Below are 19,919 nucleotides of genomic sequence, written 5' to 3' on the forward strand. Positions count from 1 at the left end.
GCATGTCGGTCATTATCTAGCTGGGTTTGGACCGGATCTTCTTGTTCAGACACCAAACCCAACTATTTATCTTAGCCCAATTTGGGTATGAAGCTAATCTTGTTTTAATGGTTTTTTTTTTTTTTGTGTTTTAAAAATATTTTTAAAATTTAATTTTTTTATTTGCATCAAATTAATTTTTTATGTTTTTATATTGTTTGATGTGCTAATGTCAAAAATAAATTTAAAAAAATAAAAAAAATTATTATTTCAATGTATTTTCAAATGAAAAGCATATTAAAAAGCAATCGCTACCACAATACCAAACGAGCTCATAAATGGTTTGCACTAAGGTCAGGTTAAAATTTTATTTAATGTAAAAAAAATAATGAAGTATTATTAACATTTTTCTAGTGGAAAAAAATTAAATCATGCGGAAGGTGACTTGATGTGACCTGATCGATTTGACAAGTCCAAAGACAACCTAAACGACTGATAAAATTATAGTTTAACTAAAATTTTAACTCATATATATATATATATATATATATATATATATTGTGACAGAAATCTATTGGATTGACCCTGGTTAACCCAGGTTAACCAAATAAATCTGTGGCTCGGGTCATAAGACCATAATAATCCTGTATGAAGTAAAAAAAAAAAAAACTATGAAGTCCAATTCTCAAGCAACCCAATATTAAAAGATAAAATCAAAAAAATATTTTACAAAAATCACAAATCTACGACTTGGGTCATGAGATCGAGATAATCTCATAAAAAGTAAATTAAAATAAATTATAAAGCTTAATTTCTTATTAATGAAATATTAAAGGATAAATTTGAAAAAAATCAATTAAAAATAATTAAATAAAATAACTTGAATCAATATGGATTAACTCGTCAAACTTATGATCCAGATTATGAGACTAGGATAACCTCATAAAAAGTGAATTGAAAAAATAACCTGAGTGAACTTTGGTTACCCTGTTAAATTCACAACTGAGTTCATGAGATTGAGATGATCTCATAGAAATCAAATTGAAACAAAGTATAAAGTTCAATTCTCAATTAATTCATTGTTGAATGATGAATTTTTTTAAAAAAATCAATTTAAAAAAATGACACAATAAAATAACCTGAGTCTACCCGGGTTAACCCGCAAAACCTGTGTCATGATACCAGAATAACCTTATAGAAAGAAAATTAAAAAAAATCATAGAACCTATTTCATAATCAACTCAATATTAAAGGGTAAAATTAAAAAAGATCAATTCAAAAAAAAAAAACTTAAATCAACTAAATTAGCCTGTTAAACACACAATACAGGTCATGAGATTGAGATGACCTTAAAAAAACAACTCGTAACGAATCATAAAGTTCAATTTTTAATAAACAAAATATTGAATGATGAATTTAAAAAATAAAAAAATATAAATTAAAAAAGATAAGAAAAAACATCATTACAATTAATAATGTTTTATAAGGTGATGTACAATAAAAATACCACATCTTTTAGTTTTTGTTAATTAATTTATGCTTCCATTATAATAGGATAGGATATAAGTTAATTATACCTAATATCCCTCAAATGCTAGGATTTAATTAGTTGAATCCTTTTATTATGGAATCCCTTAACAATATATTTTGTTAATAATCATAACCATTTGTTAGGAGTAAATTTTTTTTTTAATTTTTGAAATATTGATTATCATTTCTTGCTTTTAGAAATAATTATAAAATACTAAACAATGTAAATAAATCCAAATAAAATCCTTTGCTAATAATTTAATTTATATTTTTTTCTTGAGTATTATTTCATTTCAGTAAATTTAGTTTTTAATATTCTATTTTCTTTTCACTTTTTAAATTTTTTTAAAATAAGATTTTATTTTATCAATCTAATTTTTTCTTTCAAATTTGAAAATCAGGTCAAACATGTCAACTTTTTTTACTAGGCTAATTCACTTTAGCCCAATTTTATTTTCAAATTTGAAAAGATTTTAAAAATAACAATCACCTCTAACATCATAACAAGCCTATAAAAAACAAAATTCTTGGTTTTATATTTGTAAGATGGATAAAAATAAAAAGAAAAGTCATCACTTAGTATTACAGTCATTAAGAAACTCTAATTGGTCAGCATAGATCTATGGCAGGGGATTGGCTATGTTAAAGTGAAGATAATGTCACCTTAAAACATTATACTCGAGGTAGACTACATTGTTTATGTTATCTTCTATTCCTAATAGTTTGTTGTAACTAATCTATCTACATAATGATAATGGATTTACTACAATGAGTTAAACCCTAGTTGTTGGTTAAACATAGTCATTCTATGGCTTGGTTCATTTATGTCATTCCTAGTTATTATATTTGGATAGCACTTGGTGAATTGATAGTTTCAAGGTTTGTCACTCATGATCATAACATGTGACTAATTGACAATCAAATCATGTTAGTGAATAATTCATAAGCCCATGTTGGGCTCATTGAGCCCAACTTAAATTATAGAAAAGGTCTATAAAGGTTTTTAATGAAGTTCACTAGCCTTATAACACTCAGGCTTTATTAGCAATACCTGTTAAATGAAGACTTAATACTGATGATTCGTATTTTGATGTAATTAGTGAATGTTAAACTAAAATTAATACTTTTTTGGTGAATATTATGTTGAAAATTCTTAATACTTTTCACTTTAATGTCAGTGAATATTAGACAAAAAAATCTTTACTTGTTCGAGAATTAAAGGGATATGCAAAAATCCTTTAATATTTAAAGCAATGACCTATATTGAGTCTATATATCCTAAACATAAAAAATAAATATCAAGACATTTTTTTGGGTATGTTAGTCTAATGAACCTTTTAATTTGGGTCAAGTTCCAATAAAGTTTATAGACTTGTTATGAAATCCAAAAATGCATGATAAACATTTTTTTTGTAAAATGTTAAAACAAACATATTTTTTTTTAATGATAAAATACTAAAGCTTGTAAAAATGCTTTCTTTTTCTTGTTTTTTTTTTAATGAGAAACTTAGCTATGCAAGATTTAAAAGAGAATGTTTAAAATTTTATTTTTTTCCCAATGACTATGATTAGGCAATAAGCAAGCAATAATCATACTAGTTACATATACTATTATTCATGTATGAATCATAATAATATCAAATGACATAGCTTTCACTACCCTTCCGAAAACATAACCATATTCTCATATCATACATCATTTTCATCATATAATTTTGTTCAAAAGACAAAAGGAACCTCAATCAACTTATTAATATTATACCCATGTATGTTAGCATGAATGAAAGTAAAAGTGTGTGGGTTACCATACATGCTTTTACAAAAATGGACAAATCTTTTGTTTTTACAGAAAAATAAAGTATATACCTTAACTAACTTTATAATGGAAAGGACTATAACATGCATTATTAAAAATAAAAAAAAAATTATTTCAAAAGGGAACTTATGCTAGTGTTAAAACTAAAAGGGCTTCAAAACCTACCTTTATTTGTCCATGGGTTCCCACCACACCTAAACACTTAAGACCTGACTTTCATAGGTGCTACAACTTTGTTGCCACCAAGAAAACCTGAAATCAACTCTTTATTTCCTTCATAAAACAAAAAGCTTGCACACCCTACATTAGAAAAAAAAACTGATTTATCTTTCATTATTAAAGGTTTAGTGTGTCTCAAGGTGTTTTTTTAAAGACTTCCTCATCTTTAACTCATGATTAATAACATGTGCTCATAAACCTACGAAGCTAACCTATAGACCCTCAATTTAAAAGAAACACAAGCTTAAACACTACTTAAAATAATAATAATAAAAACAAATTCGTTCCTTCTCTCCTTTTAAATAAACCAAATCATCATCCCTAAGACAAGACTCTAGATAATTTGGTAAAAAGGTCTGCCTGACATGGTCATTCACTAACACACCATCATCATGAAAATAAAAAGGAAATATAATATACATGCCGAAACAAGAGCAACAAATAGGTAAAATCTCATGATAAGAGAATAAAAAGGAAAATATCTAAATCTACACATTCAAGTTACAGTTACCATGTGATAGGAAGGGTTATTAGAGTGATATCTATAGTGGTGATATAGGTTTGATTTTGTGCTCATAAATGATGCTAGTTATCTTTTTTTTTTTTTATGAAAAACAAGGACCTAGGGGAACTCACAACCTTGACACAATCCAATTTATGATGTTTAGAGTTAGCTTTTAAGAGTTACAATGCAACCTCCTATTTCCTTAGATAATCCCTAGACTTCTCTTCCTACCTACGACTCATTTTCTAGTCTTTCCCCGTCACCTTCATTCTTTATCTTTTCCCATTCCCTTCCCTCATTGTATTGTTCTCTCTTAATCTTTTTCTTATTGTACTGTTAAATCCTTTTCTTTTCTTTTCATTATTCTCCTTTTTTCCTTGCTTATTATCTCTTGTTGTCCCCTCGCCATGATTTATTTTAGGGTTGTATATGTAGAAGATTCAAGAGTAGTATTTACCTTCCCATTTTGAACCAATCTCAGCCCTTGAAACAAATTAAATTGGTTTTCACCTTTTAACAAATTCAATTAAAACTTTTACTGGATCAAGCTTATTAAAAGGATGGTTTCGGCAGGGAATTTGGCATAGTATTATAAAGGATCAGAGCTATTAAGGTTGGGATTGCAAAAGAGACGTGAGTGTGTAAGATATGTGTTTTTTTATCCCGCTAAGTAGAACGATCTAAAGAGATCAAAATGAATAAAAAGGTTGATCTCAACCATTTTTTTTTAAACTAGAATTAGTGGTGGAGCACATCGAACAACACATCATCCCTTTTTTAAGTGTTAGATTGGATGACATGTCATTCATCTTTTAAAATTAGAGTTCCTGGTCTGGATGGATGATAGGTCGTCAGATGGAGGAATCTGGGCTCTCGATTGTAATCGGATGACATATCACTCGAGGGATTGGATGATGTGTACTAAAAGAGTTTAATTAAGGTTCTTTTTATTTGACTCAAACGATACCATTTCATAAAAACAAAGCAGTCATTAAATTACATCGTTCTTTTAAATTTGGTTATTGATTTCAAAACTTTGTAATTAGGTCCTTAATTAGCCCTAATCTCAGGAATCTTTTCAATCTTACCCCTGACCATCTTTGACTAGCCCTTAGAACTTCAACGTGTGTTACAAAATGGTTTTTGGTCTCAAAAGTTTTTAATTTACCCCTTAATCGACCTTTTAACTTTAAATTCTTTCAATCTTACCCTTAATTAAGTCGATTTCATCACTCAATTTGCAACGTCTATTACATTTTAGTCCCTGAACAATTAATAAAACAAATCAAAACATATTATGAATCTCAATCTCTAACCGAATCAATGTTGAATAATGAAATTAGAAACAAATCAATTGAAAAGGGGACAAAAAAAATATATTGAGTTAACTCGGCTAATCCGTTAAGCACTATTCACGGGTATTGAGGCCATAATAACATAATATAAAAAAAAAAACAAATAATTAAGTCTAATTCTCAATCAACCCAATATTAAATGATGAAATTGAAAAACAAATTAATTAAAAAAAGAAAAAAAACCCGAGTCAACCGAATTAATCCGCCAAACTTGCATTATGTGTCATGAGAGAGGGATAATCCAATATAAAAAATATAATATAAATGATGAAATGAATAAAAAATATTGATTGAAAAGAATAAAAAAAAAAAGAAAAACAAACGACTCAATTTAACCGAGGTTAAAATGTCAAAACCCAAATACCCTTTTAATTTAATATAACGTTGGACACAATTAACCATGTTTTATCATTTTTACAGTAAATTATAAGTAATGATTATTTTTTTAATTTTTTTTATTAAAAATATATTAAAATAATATATATACATATATATATATATATGTATATATATATTTTTTAAAATATTTTTAATATTATAGTATCAAAATAATTCAAAGATATACATATAAAAAATTAATTTAAAATAAAAAATTAAATTAAAAAAAAACATGGCACACGGTAATACCAAAAAGTTTAAACGTGGAATGGATTTTTTTGTGGTAGTATAGTAATTCGTGATAGCCTGGGAAAATTATTGTCATTTACCATATATTGTTATAAACTTGTCAAGCGGTCTCTTACTCTCTTTTACTGTGTTGCAGTTACTCTGCAGAATTAAACGACAGTGAATATTAAGGAACGAGTAGCGAGGTGAGCAAGAGCAAGAGCAAGTATTGCTCTCTGGAGGTAGTGGTAGTAGAGCGATTCGAACGGAGATGGCCGGCGATCTTTCAACCGATTCTCTTAGATTTATTATCGTCATCTCCGCCTTTTTGACACTGGTAATTTCTTATCTCTTCTTGCATAATTCTCAATTCTTCTATTTCTTTTTCAATACAATACTAGAATTGGGGTTTTGGAAATTCCTGTGAATAACAATATTAATTACTAGCGATTAAAAAACTATGCATAATTCTGCTCTGTTATTAAGAATCTTGTGAATTTTGCTTTTGAATTTTTTGTTATTTTATTTATTATTGACTAAATTATTGATCGATAAACATGTTATTATCAGCTGCTAGCTACGGGTTCATATGGGTCTCCTTCTGGAAGTCGCAAAACGGGCAAGTCTTCATTATCATCGGTGTTTTCTTTATTTAATCTCAAAGAGAAGAGTAGGTTTTGGAGTGAATCTGTTATTCACAGTGGCGGTATGTCTCTCTCTTGTTTTTACGTTTTCCTTTCGAAGTACACGTATACCCAATTAACTGAGGAGTGACTAGCTAGTTATTTATCATTTGATTGTTGAAACCAGATTTCGATGATTTGGAATCTTCTAGCCCTGCCAAAATGGGACCTATCAATTTCACCGAAGCCGGTAATTCCTCGTTCCTCCCTCGCATCTTATTAATTTTTTGTTTATCTATACGTGGTCGTAACTGTAATTTCTGCTTAGGTTTTCCAACTAGTGAAGGTCCCTGAATGTTTTTTCGTGATTATAATATTTCAGGTAACATTGCAAGTTATCTTAAGCTCCAAGAAGTGGATTCCATGTACCTTCCAGTTCCTGTAAATTTCATTTTCATAGGCTTCGAAGGAAAAGGGAACCAAGGTCTATATGATCTCATTGTCTATCATTTTTTTTCTTAAGTAGTAAATGTATTTATTTTTTGTTCACTGCCTTAATCCTTTTCTTCTTCTTTCATCTGTGTGCCCATGTATAGCATTCAAGCTTCATTCAGAAGAAATTGAGCGTTGGTTCACAAAAATTGATCACATCTTTGAACATACACGCGTACCAAAAATTGGAGAAGTTCTCACCCCATTTTACAAAATTTATGTAGACAAAGAGCAACATCACCATCTTCCCTTAGTCAGTCACATAAATTACAAGTAATGGTTCCATGTAGTGTGCATACTTCACATAAATTTTGCTCTGAGTAGTTTTGAATTTCTGCTCATGTCATTATAATTAACTTGCTTGTGCAGTTTTTCTGTTCATGCCATTCAAATGGGTGAAAAGGTTACTTATATCTTTGAGCATGCCATCAATCTTTTGGCTCGCAAGGATGATGTGTCTGATAACAGGTGAAATATGTTAAATTGTAATCTGCCCCCCTCCTCCCCTTTCTGTATGTTGAAATCCCAATTTACTTCCTTATCTTAGTTCTTGTTACTACTAATAACTAGGATTAGCCAATTTCACCTTGCACATGGTTCATGGCCACTGTCAGTTGTAATAAACTTGTGGTCAACAAGTTAATTTCTAGTAATGAGTGACAATATTTGTAGCGAAATGGACAGCGAGAAAATGTTAATTCTTTTTAATGTTTTGTTTTGGTGGTCAGAAGAAATGTTATCATGTGAAATTTGGAGGAAATATTTTAATGCTTGAATGGGAGTTGATTGCTCGAGGAGAGTGGTCTTGATATATCTGCACATGCTGGTTAGGATACCTGTCAAGTTCAAGTTATTTGGACATGTAAATTGATGTTTTATAGTATTATAGTTGCACATATTCTGCTTTGATCTTGTCTTTTAGACCCTGTTGCACACCTAGTATTCCAATGAGTGAATGAGGCTGGGAGGAATGTCTCGTCAGCCCCAAATTATTTTTTCTGTCACGAACCTTAATTCTCTGTGCTAAAGTAACATATATCTGGAAAGGAGAGAAAGATTGTTTTCTTTCTCAAGAGATTCTTTCCTGCAGATCATGTTCTTTCTCTGGAGATTCTTTTCTGTGGATGTTCACTGAACACTTGTCCGTCACCATTCATTACTGCCTGATTTGTTTCCTTCTCTTGCTCTCACTCTCTTCCTTTGTTAACTGTGGCTCATCCACCTTGACAGTGATAACAAGGATGTCCTGTGGCAAGTAGATATGGACGTGATGGATGCTCTTTTCAGTAGTCTTGTTGATTATCTTCAACTTGACAATGCATATAACGTTTTCATTTTGAATCCCAAGCATGACCTAAAGAGGGCTAAATATGGCTACAGGTGTGTATTTTTTAAGGATATCCCTGCTTCCTTTTATCATTTCGTGCACAATTTTAGAACATAAGAACACTCAACATGATACATCCCTGAACATGAACTGCATCGAATGGCTGGCTTGAATCTTATCTATTGCCTTTTTTTTTAACCTCTGAATTATCTAACTGTTCATTTTTGCTCTGAGACTGATTCTGTGATCTGTGTTGCATTTTATAATCTAGTGTATCTTAGATTTGTCATATTATGTTTTGAAATTTATTTTTATATGGCAGGAGAGGTTTGTCGGATTCAGAAATAACATTTCTAAAAGAGGTATTCTTTTAGCTTCTTCTCTCCTTTATATACCTGTTGCATTCTTCAAGCATGATAATTATTTGCACATTCTGTTATGATTTTCAATAATTTTGGCTACAATGAGAATCCTAGGCAATCCCTCATTCAATTAGTTCTTGGGAAAAATATTTGATATCCTTGTTCCCTTTTGGTGCTAATATGATATTTATAGACCAGATCCAGAATTTATTTTTTTGTTTATTTGTATTGTTTAGAATAAGAGCTTGCAAACAAAAATTCTTCAGTCTGGAGGCGTTTCAGAAAGTGTTCTCGGTATGAAACTATCATCTTCTCCATTTCATTTCCATTTATAAATGCTGTGGAGGCTTTTTATTTATATTATAATGTTCCTTTCAAAAGTTAATGTTCTGGAAACATTTTGCAGCACTTGATAAGATTAAGAGACCTCTGTATGAAAAGCATCCTATGACCGCATTTACCTGGACGATAACTGAAGAAACTGATACAGTTAGTACTTTCTATAGCTTAAATCCTACAACTGTTCTATTTTATCCTTCAAACAGAAAGATACTTAAACTGGTGTATCATATTGCAATGTCTTTGTAAGATGTAATAATTATTTCTATATTTAAGGTGGAATGGTATAATATCTGCCTGGATGCATTGAACAATGCTGAGAAGTTATATCAAGGGAAGGACACTTCTGACATCATTCAGAATAAAGTCTTACAAGTATGTTCTATCTCTCTTTCTCGCTATCCTTTAAATTGTTGCCAAATGAAGATTATAGATATGCAACTTTTATTGATTCTTTTATTGAGACTTTTGGTTTCTGTCTATTCCAAGTTATTGAAAGGGAAGAATGAGGATATGAAGCTTCTTCTTGAAAAAGAGTTAAAATCTGGGGGCTTCAGTGATTTTCCTGCAGAGTGTCTTACAGATACATGGATCGGAAGGGACAGGTATCATTTTCTTCCTCATCCTCCCATCTCTCTTGTACACACACACACGTGCTATGTGGATACTCAACTAGTGACATATTTTGCATCAGGTGGGCCTTTATTGATTTAACTGCTGGCCCCTTCTCGTGGGGTCCTGCTGTTGGTGGAGAAGGTGTGCGCACAGAGCGTAGTTTGCCAAATGTGCAGAAAACTATTGGTGCAGTTGCTGGTACTGTTGATTACTATTCCACTTGAACTTTTTTATTTTATTTTAAATTTTATTTCTTGTTTGTTGCATTTACACTATTATTTGTATTTAACCAACTTTTAAGCCATGTAATATAAGCTTTCTGGATTGAATGTATATGATGGTTGCTGTGGTAGATACATTGTGGTTTAGGATGCTTTGCTTCTTTCATTTCTTTTTGAGGTGCTTTTATTCCACCTCTGCAGAACTGGACAGACCCTTTTTGGAACTTGATTGCTTTGATATGTGCTCCCTTGCTTGTCTTCTTCATTGAAGTGGTCAAAGTAGTTCATTTATGATTTTATGGATCCAATGACCAGTTATTTTGACAAATTAGAAACAATGCAACACTATTCTAATTCATAAATACCAACTATCAACTCTTTGTATTTCACTTTCGTGGAAACTTTGCTTTATTGTTGAATCAAGCATCAATTAGCATCTATACCAGTTTTTCCAGCTTTTCAACGAATAACATGCTCCTTTTTTGGCATCCAGAGATTTCAGAAGATGAAGCTGAAGAGCGCTTGCAAGAAGCAATTCAGGAAAAGTTTTCAGTACTTGGTGATGTATGTACAAGCAATCAAACAAGTAGCGATTCACCATGTCAATTCCTTTCATATATTTTTTGCTAAACAAAAATTGCTGCATGGTTACACCATGGTGATAGGATTCATATTAATATTAACCTATTTTGACTTCTAAGACTAATGATGGATTCTTTTTGTTGGGGTCATGACATAGGCTGTCTTCTGGATAGATATTGAAATCTAGGCTTTTGTCTTGGCACCTCCCAGCTCTTAAAGATGGTGGGATATGTTTATCTTAAGAGAACCTTTGCTTTCTGAGAACTAAGAGTTGGCCAACTATCCCAATGGAGAAGACTTGCAGCCTTAGAGAGATAGGTGGTGCCACAAATCTAGGGTCCTGAAAGACACTTTCAATTTTGGTTTGATTTTAAAATGTTGGTTACCTATTCTAAGGTATCCAAGATAAGTAATGATTATTTGATAAAAGGGTTACAAATGCAAGTCTGCGGTTACCAGCAAGTTGAGTGTTGGATATCCATTTACCTCTATATAGAAAATCTTCATCTTCTTGTGCAGGTCAATAGCTAGTTATAGTATAATTTAAACAATAGCTAGTGTCTACTTCATGGGTTCCCTGTGTTCTGCCTGCTTGTTTAGTCTACTGTGCACTGGATTAAGTGGGTCAGAGATGCAAGTTTGTCGATTGCCAATAGTGTCAAAATTGCTCATGACTTTGACAGGGATTGATCCATTAGCGTCATTACAGGAACACACGTTTTCCTTTAAGAACTTACTTTTTTCTTCTTCAAATGATCAGCCTGTTCCCTGTGAAACTGAAGCATGAGCACAAGAACTAATCTTAATATTACAGTTGGCTAGATGATGATATTTGACTGGGTTCTGAGATGAAACTATATGACTTGGTTAAGCTAAATGAAGTGCTTTAAGGTTCTCTAGATTTCCTGTTTTAATTGATTCTGCAAATCTTACAGAAGGATCATCAAGCCATCGATATTCTTTTGGCTGAGATTGATATTTATGAGCTTTTTGCTTTCAAGCACTGCAAAGGAAGGAGAGTTAAGCTAGCTCTTTGTGAAGGTAGTATTCTTTAATCTTGTTTGTTTGGGCCGCATGGGCTCTATGTTTCGCATATAACTTGATGGGTGTTTATTTTATTTTAATTTTTTTTAAAAAATAAATCATAATGATGTCTTACTTTTGCAGTATCTTGTGTGAATTTTGTTTTTTTTTTGTTTTTTTTTTGTGAATTTAGCATAAACTGTAATATATATGGTTACAGAGCTTGATGAGAGAATGCGGGATTTGAAAAATGAGCTCCAGTCTCTTGACCATGAAAAGCACGATGAAAGTCATAAGAAGAAGGCCGTAGAGGCATTAAAACGAATGGAGAGTTGGAATCTTTTCAGTGATACCCATGAGGTATACCATTCGGTCGTTGGACAAGGATTGTTATGCTGTCTTTTTCCTTTTGATTTGTTAAAAATCCATATAATGAGAGGAAAAAACTTGTGTATTTGGTTGGAAGAATCATTCTTAGGATTTTAAGAGTAATAGATGGTTGTATGGGTTCATTAGATAGAAGGTTCATGTGAATGATCTTTTAGCACATCCCTTTTTATTATTTGTACATAGTGGCTCAATGTTTTATCATGCCTTTGAGTTGGGACTTATCTTTCCAGCAGGAGTTTCGAAACTACACAGTTGCAAGGGATACCTTTCTTGCACATTTAGGTGCAACCCTTTGGGGGTCTATGAGACACGTAATCTCACCTTCACTATCTGATGGAGCATTCCACTATTACGAGAAGATATCCTTTCAGTTTTTTTTCGTCACACATGAAGTATGTTCTGTCTACTATACTCTTAAAGGAGCTTTTATGAAAATTGTAATTTGCTCTTACCCCTACTTTGTTCATGCAGAAAGTTAGGAATGTTAAACATCTACCTGTTGATCTTGAGGCTCTAAAGAATGGGCTATCCTCCTTACTTGTATCATCACAAAAGGCTATGTTCAGTGAGAACCTGTATGTTTTCTGCATTGTTTTATTTTTGAAATTTTGTCCCAATAAGTCCTTTGTTCATTAGTCACTGGATAGATTAAGATCTCTCTGTCTTCTGTTACTAGTATCTTTTGTATGATTCATTTAATTCATGCACAACTTTGTATATCAACAGTTGGTCCCTGCTTATATAGACATGGTTTGTTGTCAGAGTTTGTTTTCCTAAGAAGGCATCTTTAAAACTTATTCCCACTGCAGGGTACTTTTAATCTTATTTACTATAATAGGGTATTTTATGCCAAGTAGACTTTGTCCTGCATGTATATTGACACCTCAGTCTTTATTTTTTTAATTTTTTTAAGAGATTATTACCTAGAAAATCTAGGTGAAGGTGCTACCACCTCTTCTATATGTCTCATAACCTTCTTTTCTTACCTGTATTTTACCCTAAATCGTTTGATCCTCTGTCTTCTAATTAAATGCATTTTTCCCATGTAAGTTTTACGGGAACAAAGATCACGGTGAACTTGGTCCTTCTTAGTTTACCAAGCATGATTATTTGATAGTATTCTTCTCCATGTTCATCTCCCCCCTATCTTTGGTGATTTGCTGGATGAATTTCACAAGAGTTTTAAATGGATTTGAATGTTTTCTCTTACAATAGGCCATAGACATCCTTAGGTCTTAGCTTTAGTGATCCTCAACACTCTGTAAGTATTTTAGTTTTTTGTTAATGGATTGCTCAATCTTCCTTCAAGTTACTCCTTCTAGTCTCTCCAATTACTGATGAATCACACATGTTTTAATGATTTTCAAAGGTCTCAGAAACAAAAATCCTAGTATTTAGATAAGAAAAACTTGGGGTTTACTTTTAATTGTTTTTATTAATAATAATTAGACACTTGGAATTAGAAATATAGCAAATTTAATTGACATGATGACATGCATCAAGTGCAAACAAAATGATATGAGAGGGAGAGAGATCATGACTGCTTCTCTATTTTTCTGTGGCTAATAATTTATAAAAATAGAAAGTGACAAAAGTATGCAATGAAGTCTCTATGACATAAAATACCTTTTAGAGCTTACATGGCATGAAGTACCTTATTCTATTAAGTTAAATAAGAGCCTCATTTTGATATATAAAAAAAAAATACTCTTAGTTGTCAGGCCTGTCTTCCTTTCAACTTACTTATTTTCCAAATTGCATATAGAGTAGTGCTGTCAGAGGATCCTGCATTAGCAATGGCCTTTTCAGTGGCTCGGCGAGCAGCAGCTGTCCCATTATTGCTTGTTAATGGAACATATAGGAAAACCACTCGGTCCTATCTTGATTCCTCCATTCTCCAGCATCAGTTGCAGAGGCATCTCCATGACCATGGTTCTCTCAAAGGTCATCTATGAGCTTACATTTCTAGCTCTTCTTTTCTTCTGGCTTGTTATGACAGTTTTTTTTTCTATAATGTTGAAAACAATGTACTTGTTCTGGGACTTGCATGTTAATGATACTTGTAATGTTGGACATATTATTTCTTTCCCCAGTGCAAGTGATCCTGTAGTATTTGTGTCAGCTATGTTTAAAAGCCTATCCTTTTTTTGAGTAGTCACCATAACCTTGTCCTTTTGGTTAACCTGTATTCTCTTTCTATTTGTGTGAGATCATATACATGAGTAGATACCAGTGCATTTGTTAATTTGAAAGTACTATAATTCAGCAGATGGGTAGATAATTGATAGGTGAAGAAGTATGGGTTTTCACATTTAAGAGGCCGAGGCTATTGTTGATATATTAACATATGCATAGAGTGTTGGGCTTCTTTCTGGGTCCTCCTATGTTTCACCTGTACTAGTGTTGATGAAGATGAATTTGTGTGCAACAATCTCTGTTTGTCAGAGAGCTGCTCATGTGCCTGTCTTGGAAGACAGATTAGTAAGATGATTCTTTTGTAAGTAAATCAGGTTAGTTAGATGCACATAGTAGCCTCAGTCAATTTTCTGTAGCCTTTCAATCCAGTGACCTGTGGTCCATGCTCGCTAAAGTTGTATATTTCATTATTATTTTTCCAATTTTTACCTTTTGCCTCTGGTATATGTGATAACTATCATAACGTACATCCTCTAAATACATTTTGTTTTTATTTCTCATCACTGACATATGCCAGGCTAATGTTTTCATTTTCTTTAAATAATGTAGGAGCACATGCCCATAGTAGGTCCACACTTGAAGTTCCTATCTTTTGGTTCATTTATGGCGAGCCACTATTAGTTGACAAGCATTATCAGGCAAAGGCTCTTTCTGACATGGTTATTGTGGTCCAGTCAGAACCATCATCTTGGGAAAGCCATCTGCAGTGTAATGGGCAATCAGTTTTGTGGGATTTGAGGTTGGAAATATGACCATTCATTTTGATTTTATTAATGGCTTATTGTCAACTGTTGATATTTAGTTCAGTAGTTAGATAATTGCCAGAAGAAGCAGATGGGATTGCCTGAAGGGTTTGCTGCTTCTGATGCATAGTTTCTGATCTCTCCCTCCCTCCCTCCCTCCCTCCCTCTCTCTCTCTTTTTAAATTGCACCAGTTCTTGACCTTTTGTCCCTGTTATATGCTCTTCCCCCCTTTCACTCTCTTTACAATTTCCTAGCATCTTCTACTTTTGCATGATTTTTCATTTTCATTTAATTTTAGATTTTCTTTCTCCAAGGGAAACTTCTGTAAAATTGCAGCGGCTGCCCATTCATGCTATATTCTAGTTTGAGTAAATTTTAGTACTTCAAAAAAAAAAAAAAGAACAATGGAAGGAAAAAATGAAAATGGAAACCAATTTCTTGGAAAATTTACCTTAATTATGAAAGTGCAAAAGCATGAAATCTTTATCCTAATCCACTCTGGATCCTGAGGTATGCTATTTTTTTTCCACTGAAATCTAGAGTCTAACTCACATCTATTGTTATATTCTCCCCTTCCCCCATCATCCAGGAGCCCTGTAAAAGCTGCGTTGGCTTCTGTCTCCGAACATCTGGCTGGTTTACTTCCACTTCATCTTGTCTACAGCCATGCCCATGAAACTGCAATTGAGGTACTAGTTACAATGTAGAGGTTATCACTCTGTGCAGTTCTGCCTGATAACATGATAGAACTCCAGTAAACATATGAGGAGATGTGTAGTGATGCACTTTTCAGTTACTGGTGATAGAATTATGTGAGAGGTTTATTGTGGCTTTTCAATCCTTTACCCCCTCAAAGGTTATAGATCACATGATAGTTTGTTCACTCCTATGAGGTTTGAGTCTAAGAGAATTAAACTTGAAAAACTGGGAAGTTAGCATTGGAATTATGTTGATTTTCTTGAACAATAATACGGCAACATAATACATGCCAAAGAAGAGTTAAAATTAGTTTGCTGCCCTTCATTGATATACTCCTTTCAAAATTTTCTCAGGCTGATATATGCATTATATATAAATATGCTTGTACACGCACACATTCAGTACTAATTTCTGTTTGGCCTCTGAAACACCAATTTAATTGGCCTTGAACTTTCTTAATGATGGTATCTTGTCTCATTTTATCTTAATTGTCATTGGGAGAAACTGACCATAGACAGAAAATGGGCTTTTGAGAGGGAGAATTTGGAGACAGTCTGATCCTTGGTGTTTTTGCATGACGTGATTGCTTTGAAAATTGAAACCTGCATACTTAAGATGCAAGCTCAAGAATATCTCATTGCACCAAAATGGTCATGTATTCTAATTGTCAAAGAATTGAAGTTCTATCAGGAGATCCAACTAGCAAGTCACGTGTCTCGTGAATGGTTGAATACCATCTTCACTTGGTTGTTTTTCTGGAACTGAACATTTTGCACACATACACCACATGTAGGCACACATACTTGTGTGCTTCAGATTCCTTGTCCTTTTCTTATTGCTGATTCTGTAGATGAGCTTGCATCTCCTGCCACACTAATTGAATGGCTAATGTTGCGTGCAATGTGACAGGATTGGGTATGGTCGGTGGGATGCAATCCTTTTTCAATCACTTCCAGAGGCTGGCATATGTCACAATTTCAGTCTGATACAATTGCTCGGAGCTACATCATCACAGCGCTTGAAGAGTCAATACAACTGGTCAATGCAGCCATTCGTCGTCTACTCATGGAACATACATGTATCCTTGCCTTGTTGTGTAGTTCCAATTGAATATCTGTGATTCCTACCATTCTATAAATCTTGCAAGGTTTTTACCTTTTATTTTCTTAACTTTGATTGGAGTCCCAACTTATTTGCCTACACATGTTCATCTGGTATCCATTGCTATCCAATCTGCACTTTCATATTGTTCCTGCTATAACCTTAAGCTATTGAAGTTCCACCTGGACAGTACGGAATTGGAATGCTCAGGGTATGCAATCAATTAGAAAATTGACATTCATAACCCAGTGCTTCTGGTTTCCTTTTGTTTAAATAGAGCAAGGTTCCACCTTTACTCTGTGAATTGCAATAGAACCTATCAAGGCTGTCAAGTTCTGACAGTTCAAATATTCTTACAGTTGACGTTTACAAAAAAAAAAAAAAAAAAAAATCTTGAAAGATGCATCTGTATTTGTAGGCCTGTGATTGTTATTTGTCTTTGGATAAGGACTTGACAAAAACCAGCTGAAAAGACCTTCAAAATGTTTCAGTCTGAGGAGCGAGAACTTGTGAACAAGTATAATTATGTTGTTAGCCTTTGGAGAAGGGTAAGCATGCTTGTTCTTTAACCTCTTCACTGAACTGTATTGCTATTCAAGTCTGTAATATTTTGAAGAACCTGCTTGACTTATGTAATATATTTTTCTGTCTTTCAGATTTCAACTATTCATGGAGAGCTGCGTTACATGGATGCAATGAGACTTCTTTATACTTTAGAGGATGCATCTGAAAGGTTAGGCACTCATGACCTTTTTCTATTTCCTTTCCCTACTGAATCTAACCACGAACAAGTGTGGTAGGTACACTAATGAAACATAAATTTAACTGAAAGCTTCTGTTGGCTGCTGATCCATTTTGATGACTGGGCATAATTCTGGCAGTTTCACCTGCTTGCATTTTAATTATTTGAATTTGTTTTTTATGTATCGTATAGACATGTCCTTTTACATCCGTTTCAGATTTGTTGGTGAATGAAAGCCTTGAGTATGTCAAACATTATGTTACTTATGCCTGTTATGTTTGTTTTGATGTGCTTGGCTGGAACTGAGCAAATGGCTGATATTTCTGGCTAGTTTATGACTTAGAAACCACATTTTTCTTGCAGGTTTGCTAATCAAGTGAATGCGACTATGGCCGTTCTTCACCCAATTCACTGCATGAGAGAGAGAAAAGTACATGTGGTGATTGATATGACAACAGTCCCTGCTTTCTTGGTTGTTCTTGGTGTTCTGTATATGGTTCTGAAGCCTAGACGACCAAAACCCAAGATTAATTAATATCCTTCTAGGTGGAAGTCATGGTTGCGAAGCTGTGCGGGATTATGCATGAAGACTTGTAAAGTTACTTCGAGGGGAATGATTATGCAAAATTTTCGTTCCTGTTTAGCATATTAATCATACACAGTTTTGTTCTCCATTTAAGGCTGCGAAATTTTAACCAAATGTCTGTGAATCAAAGAGGAAATCGGAATGAGATGCAGTGATGTAATCAACGAGCTAGAATATTGCATTGCGGTTTGCTTGAGTTCAGTACAATCGTGTGCTTTCTGACCCAGTAGTTAACATGTTGTTTAGAATTTGGAACGGTAGGCAAAAGGTGTGTAACATACGTTTGAATTGTACATTAATTTGAGATGGTAGAGAATTAAAACTTTTTGCAGCTTATGATGCTCATCTATGGTCGAGGGCAGTGCGCCGCCCGTGTGTGTTCCTTGCTGGGAATGAGAAAGTAATGGTTGTGGAGAGAGTAGAAAAATTTTAAGCTCTAAGAACAGAGCACTTGCGTGAAATGCAAATTGTTTTAAAAAAAGATTGGATTTTTTAAACTAACAAAATTATTTACTCTTATGTTTAGTAGTTAGTACCCATAGACCAACCTAGCAATTAGCATAACTAGAGACCTACCCGTCGGGGATTTCTCTCTTTAATTTTTTTTATGCAAAGGCACAAAGCCCTAATTAACAAAAAAAGATTGGATTTATTTATTTATTTATTTTATTGTATAACAGCTTAAAATAACTATAACTAATTTAGAATGTGTGGTGTGATTTGTGTTAATTTGTTGGCAATCTAATAACAATGATTAGTGAGTGAGAGAGAGAGAGATTAAGTCTTTTTCTGAAAAACCTGACCGATAATAAATAAGCTCAGCCATAGCTTTTCTTCAACTGCTCCATCACTGATCATCTTTCTTTCTTATTTCATACACTGAAAGATTCAGTCTTTTCATATTTAGAAGACTGCGGTTTTTCTTCTGTCAACAATGGCGAAAACATTGACAGTATTGTTTTATTATTTTATCCAGGAATCCTGCTCGTTTTTGTCTATGATCAGTACAACAACACAACAGCAAGGGATCACATGACATATCATCTTCTTCATTTCCATTCTCAAGCCATTGTCGATAAAGGATGCTGTTAGAACTGGTGTTTTACCGCATAGGATGGAAGCATGTCCAGGCTACACTTTGGTCCCTAGGCAACGTTCCTGCAGGGAAATTTCATGAAGGCAGTCCATGCTCCTCGAAGCTAGCTGCTATATCCTGTCACGCTTCTAAATTATAACATGATCGATACATGATCTAAAGTGTATAAAGACTACTTTAACCATGTTAAGTCTTAAACCTGTCACACTAAAACACCTTCCAAACAAAAAAGATTTAAATAAATTCTAAAGGTACAGTTCAATTGATTAGGTCATGCGTTTATTTTTTAGAGGTCATCAGTTCGAATGTGACAAATCTTATAGCACTGAAAGCTTATATAATTGTTAATTTTAGGGTCTCGAGGGATTAGTCAAAGTGCATGTAAGCTGATTCAAACACCCGCAATTAAAAAAAAAGATTCAAATAGTTGAAACAATAGAATCTCATCAATTATATAAACACACTCATATTCTTACAGAATATCTATAATTATGTACAAACATTTCAAAACATAAACTCAATCCATAGTAATTACAAAGCTTACATCATATATTTTCAAAGCAATACAATCAAATATATACACAATAATTTATTTTGAGTTAAATTATATTTAAACCCGTTAAATTAATTGAATTATATCATATTAATTTCCACATGTATTTTTAAAAATTCTCTTCTAAAAAAGACATTAGCGACACCTTGAACTATTTTTACATTAAAAAAAAAATAATCCAACTTAGAATGTAGCGTAGATGAATAATCTAGTAGATA

General features: G+C 32.9%; 1 protein-coding gene across 4 annotated transcripts; it reads left to right on the plus strand.

Moving 5' to 3' along the window:
- Positions 1 to 6,142: 6,142 nt before the first annotated feature.
- On the plus strand, positions 6,143 to 18,383 carry LOC7454903 (uncharacterized). Of its 4 annotated transcripts, none has more exons than XM_024603951.2 (25): positions 6,145 to 6,347; positions 6,581 to 6,716; positions 6,821 to 6,883; positions 7,016 to 7,117; positions 7,230 to 7,398; positions 7,495 to 7,593; positions 8,356 to 8,505; positions 8,775 to 8,814; positions 9,051 to 9,108; positions 9,221 to 9,303; positions 9,430 to 9,528; positions 9,643 to 9,758; positions 9,848 to 9,966; positions 10,483 to 10,553; positions 11,507 to 11,612; positions 11,815 to 11,954; positions 12,215 to 12,376; positions 12,456 to 12,559; positions 13,750 to 13,928; positions 14,730 to 14,919; positions 15,514 to 15,613; positions 16,533 to 16,701; positions 17,190 to 17,272; positions 17,381 to 17,457; positions 17,830 to 18,383. In XM_024603951.2, the coding sequence occupies exons 1-25, from the start codon at positions 6,282 to 6,284 to the stop codon at positions 17,999 to 18,001; spliced, it is 2,853 nt and encodes a 950-aa protein (XP_024459719.1). In that variant the 5' UTR covers positions 6,145 to 6,281; the 3' UTR covers positions 18,002 to 18,383. The 4 variants fall into 4 exon arrangements, with proteins under 4 accessions (XP_024459720.1, XP_024459719.1, XP_002308138.2 ...); XM_002308102.4 differs by having other exon boundaries at positions 12,218 to 12,376; XM_024603952.2 differs by lacking the exons at positions 17,381 to 17,457; positions 17,830 to 18,383 and adding an exon at positions 16,806 to 16,935 and having other exon boundaries at positions 6,143 to 6,347; positions 17,143 to 17,272.
- Positions 18,384 to 19,919: the final 1,536 nt, after the last annotated feature.

This window comes from Populus trichocarpa, chromosome 6 (genome assembly GCF_000002775.5).
Source record: "Populus trichocarpa isolate Nisqually-1 chromosome 6, P.trichocarpa_v4.1, whole genome shotgun sequence".
In the NCBI taxonomy this organism is placed as follows: domain Eukaryota; kingdom Viridiplantae; phylum Streptophyta; class Magnoliopsida; order Malpighiales; family Salicaceae; genus Populus; species Populus trichocarpa.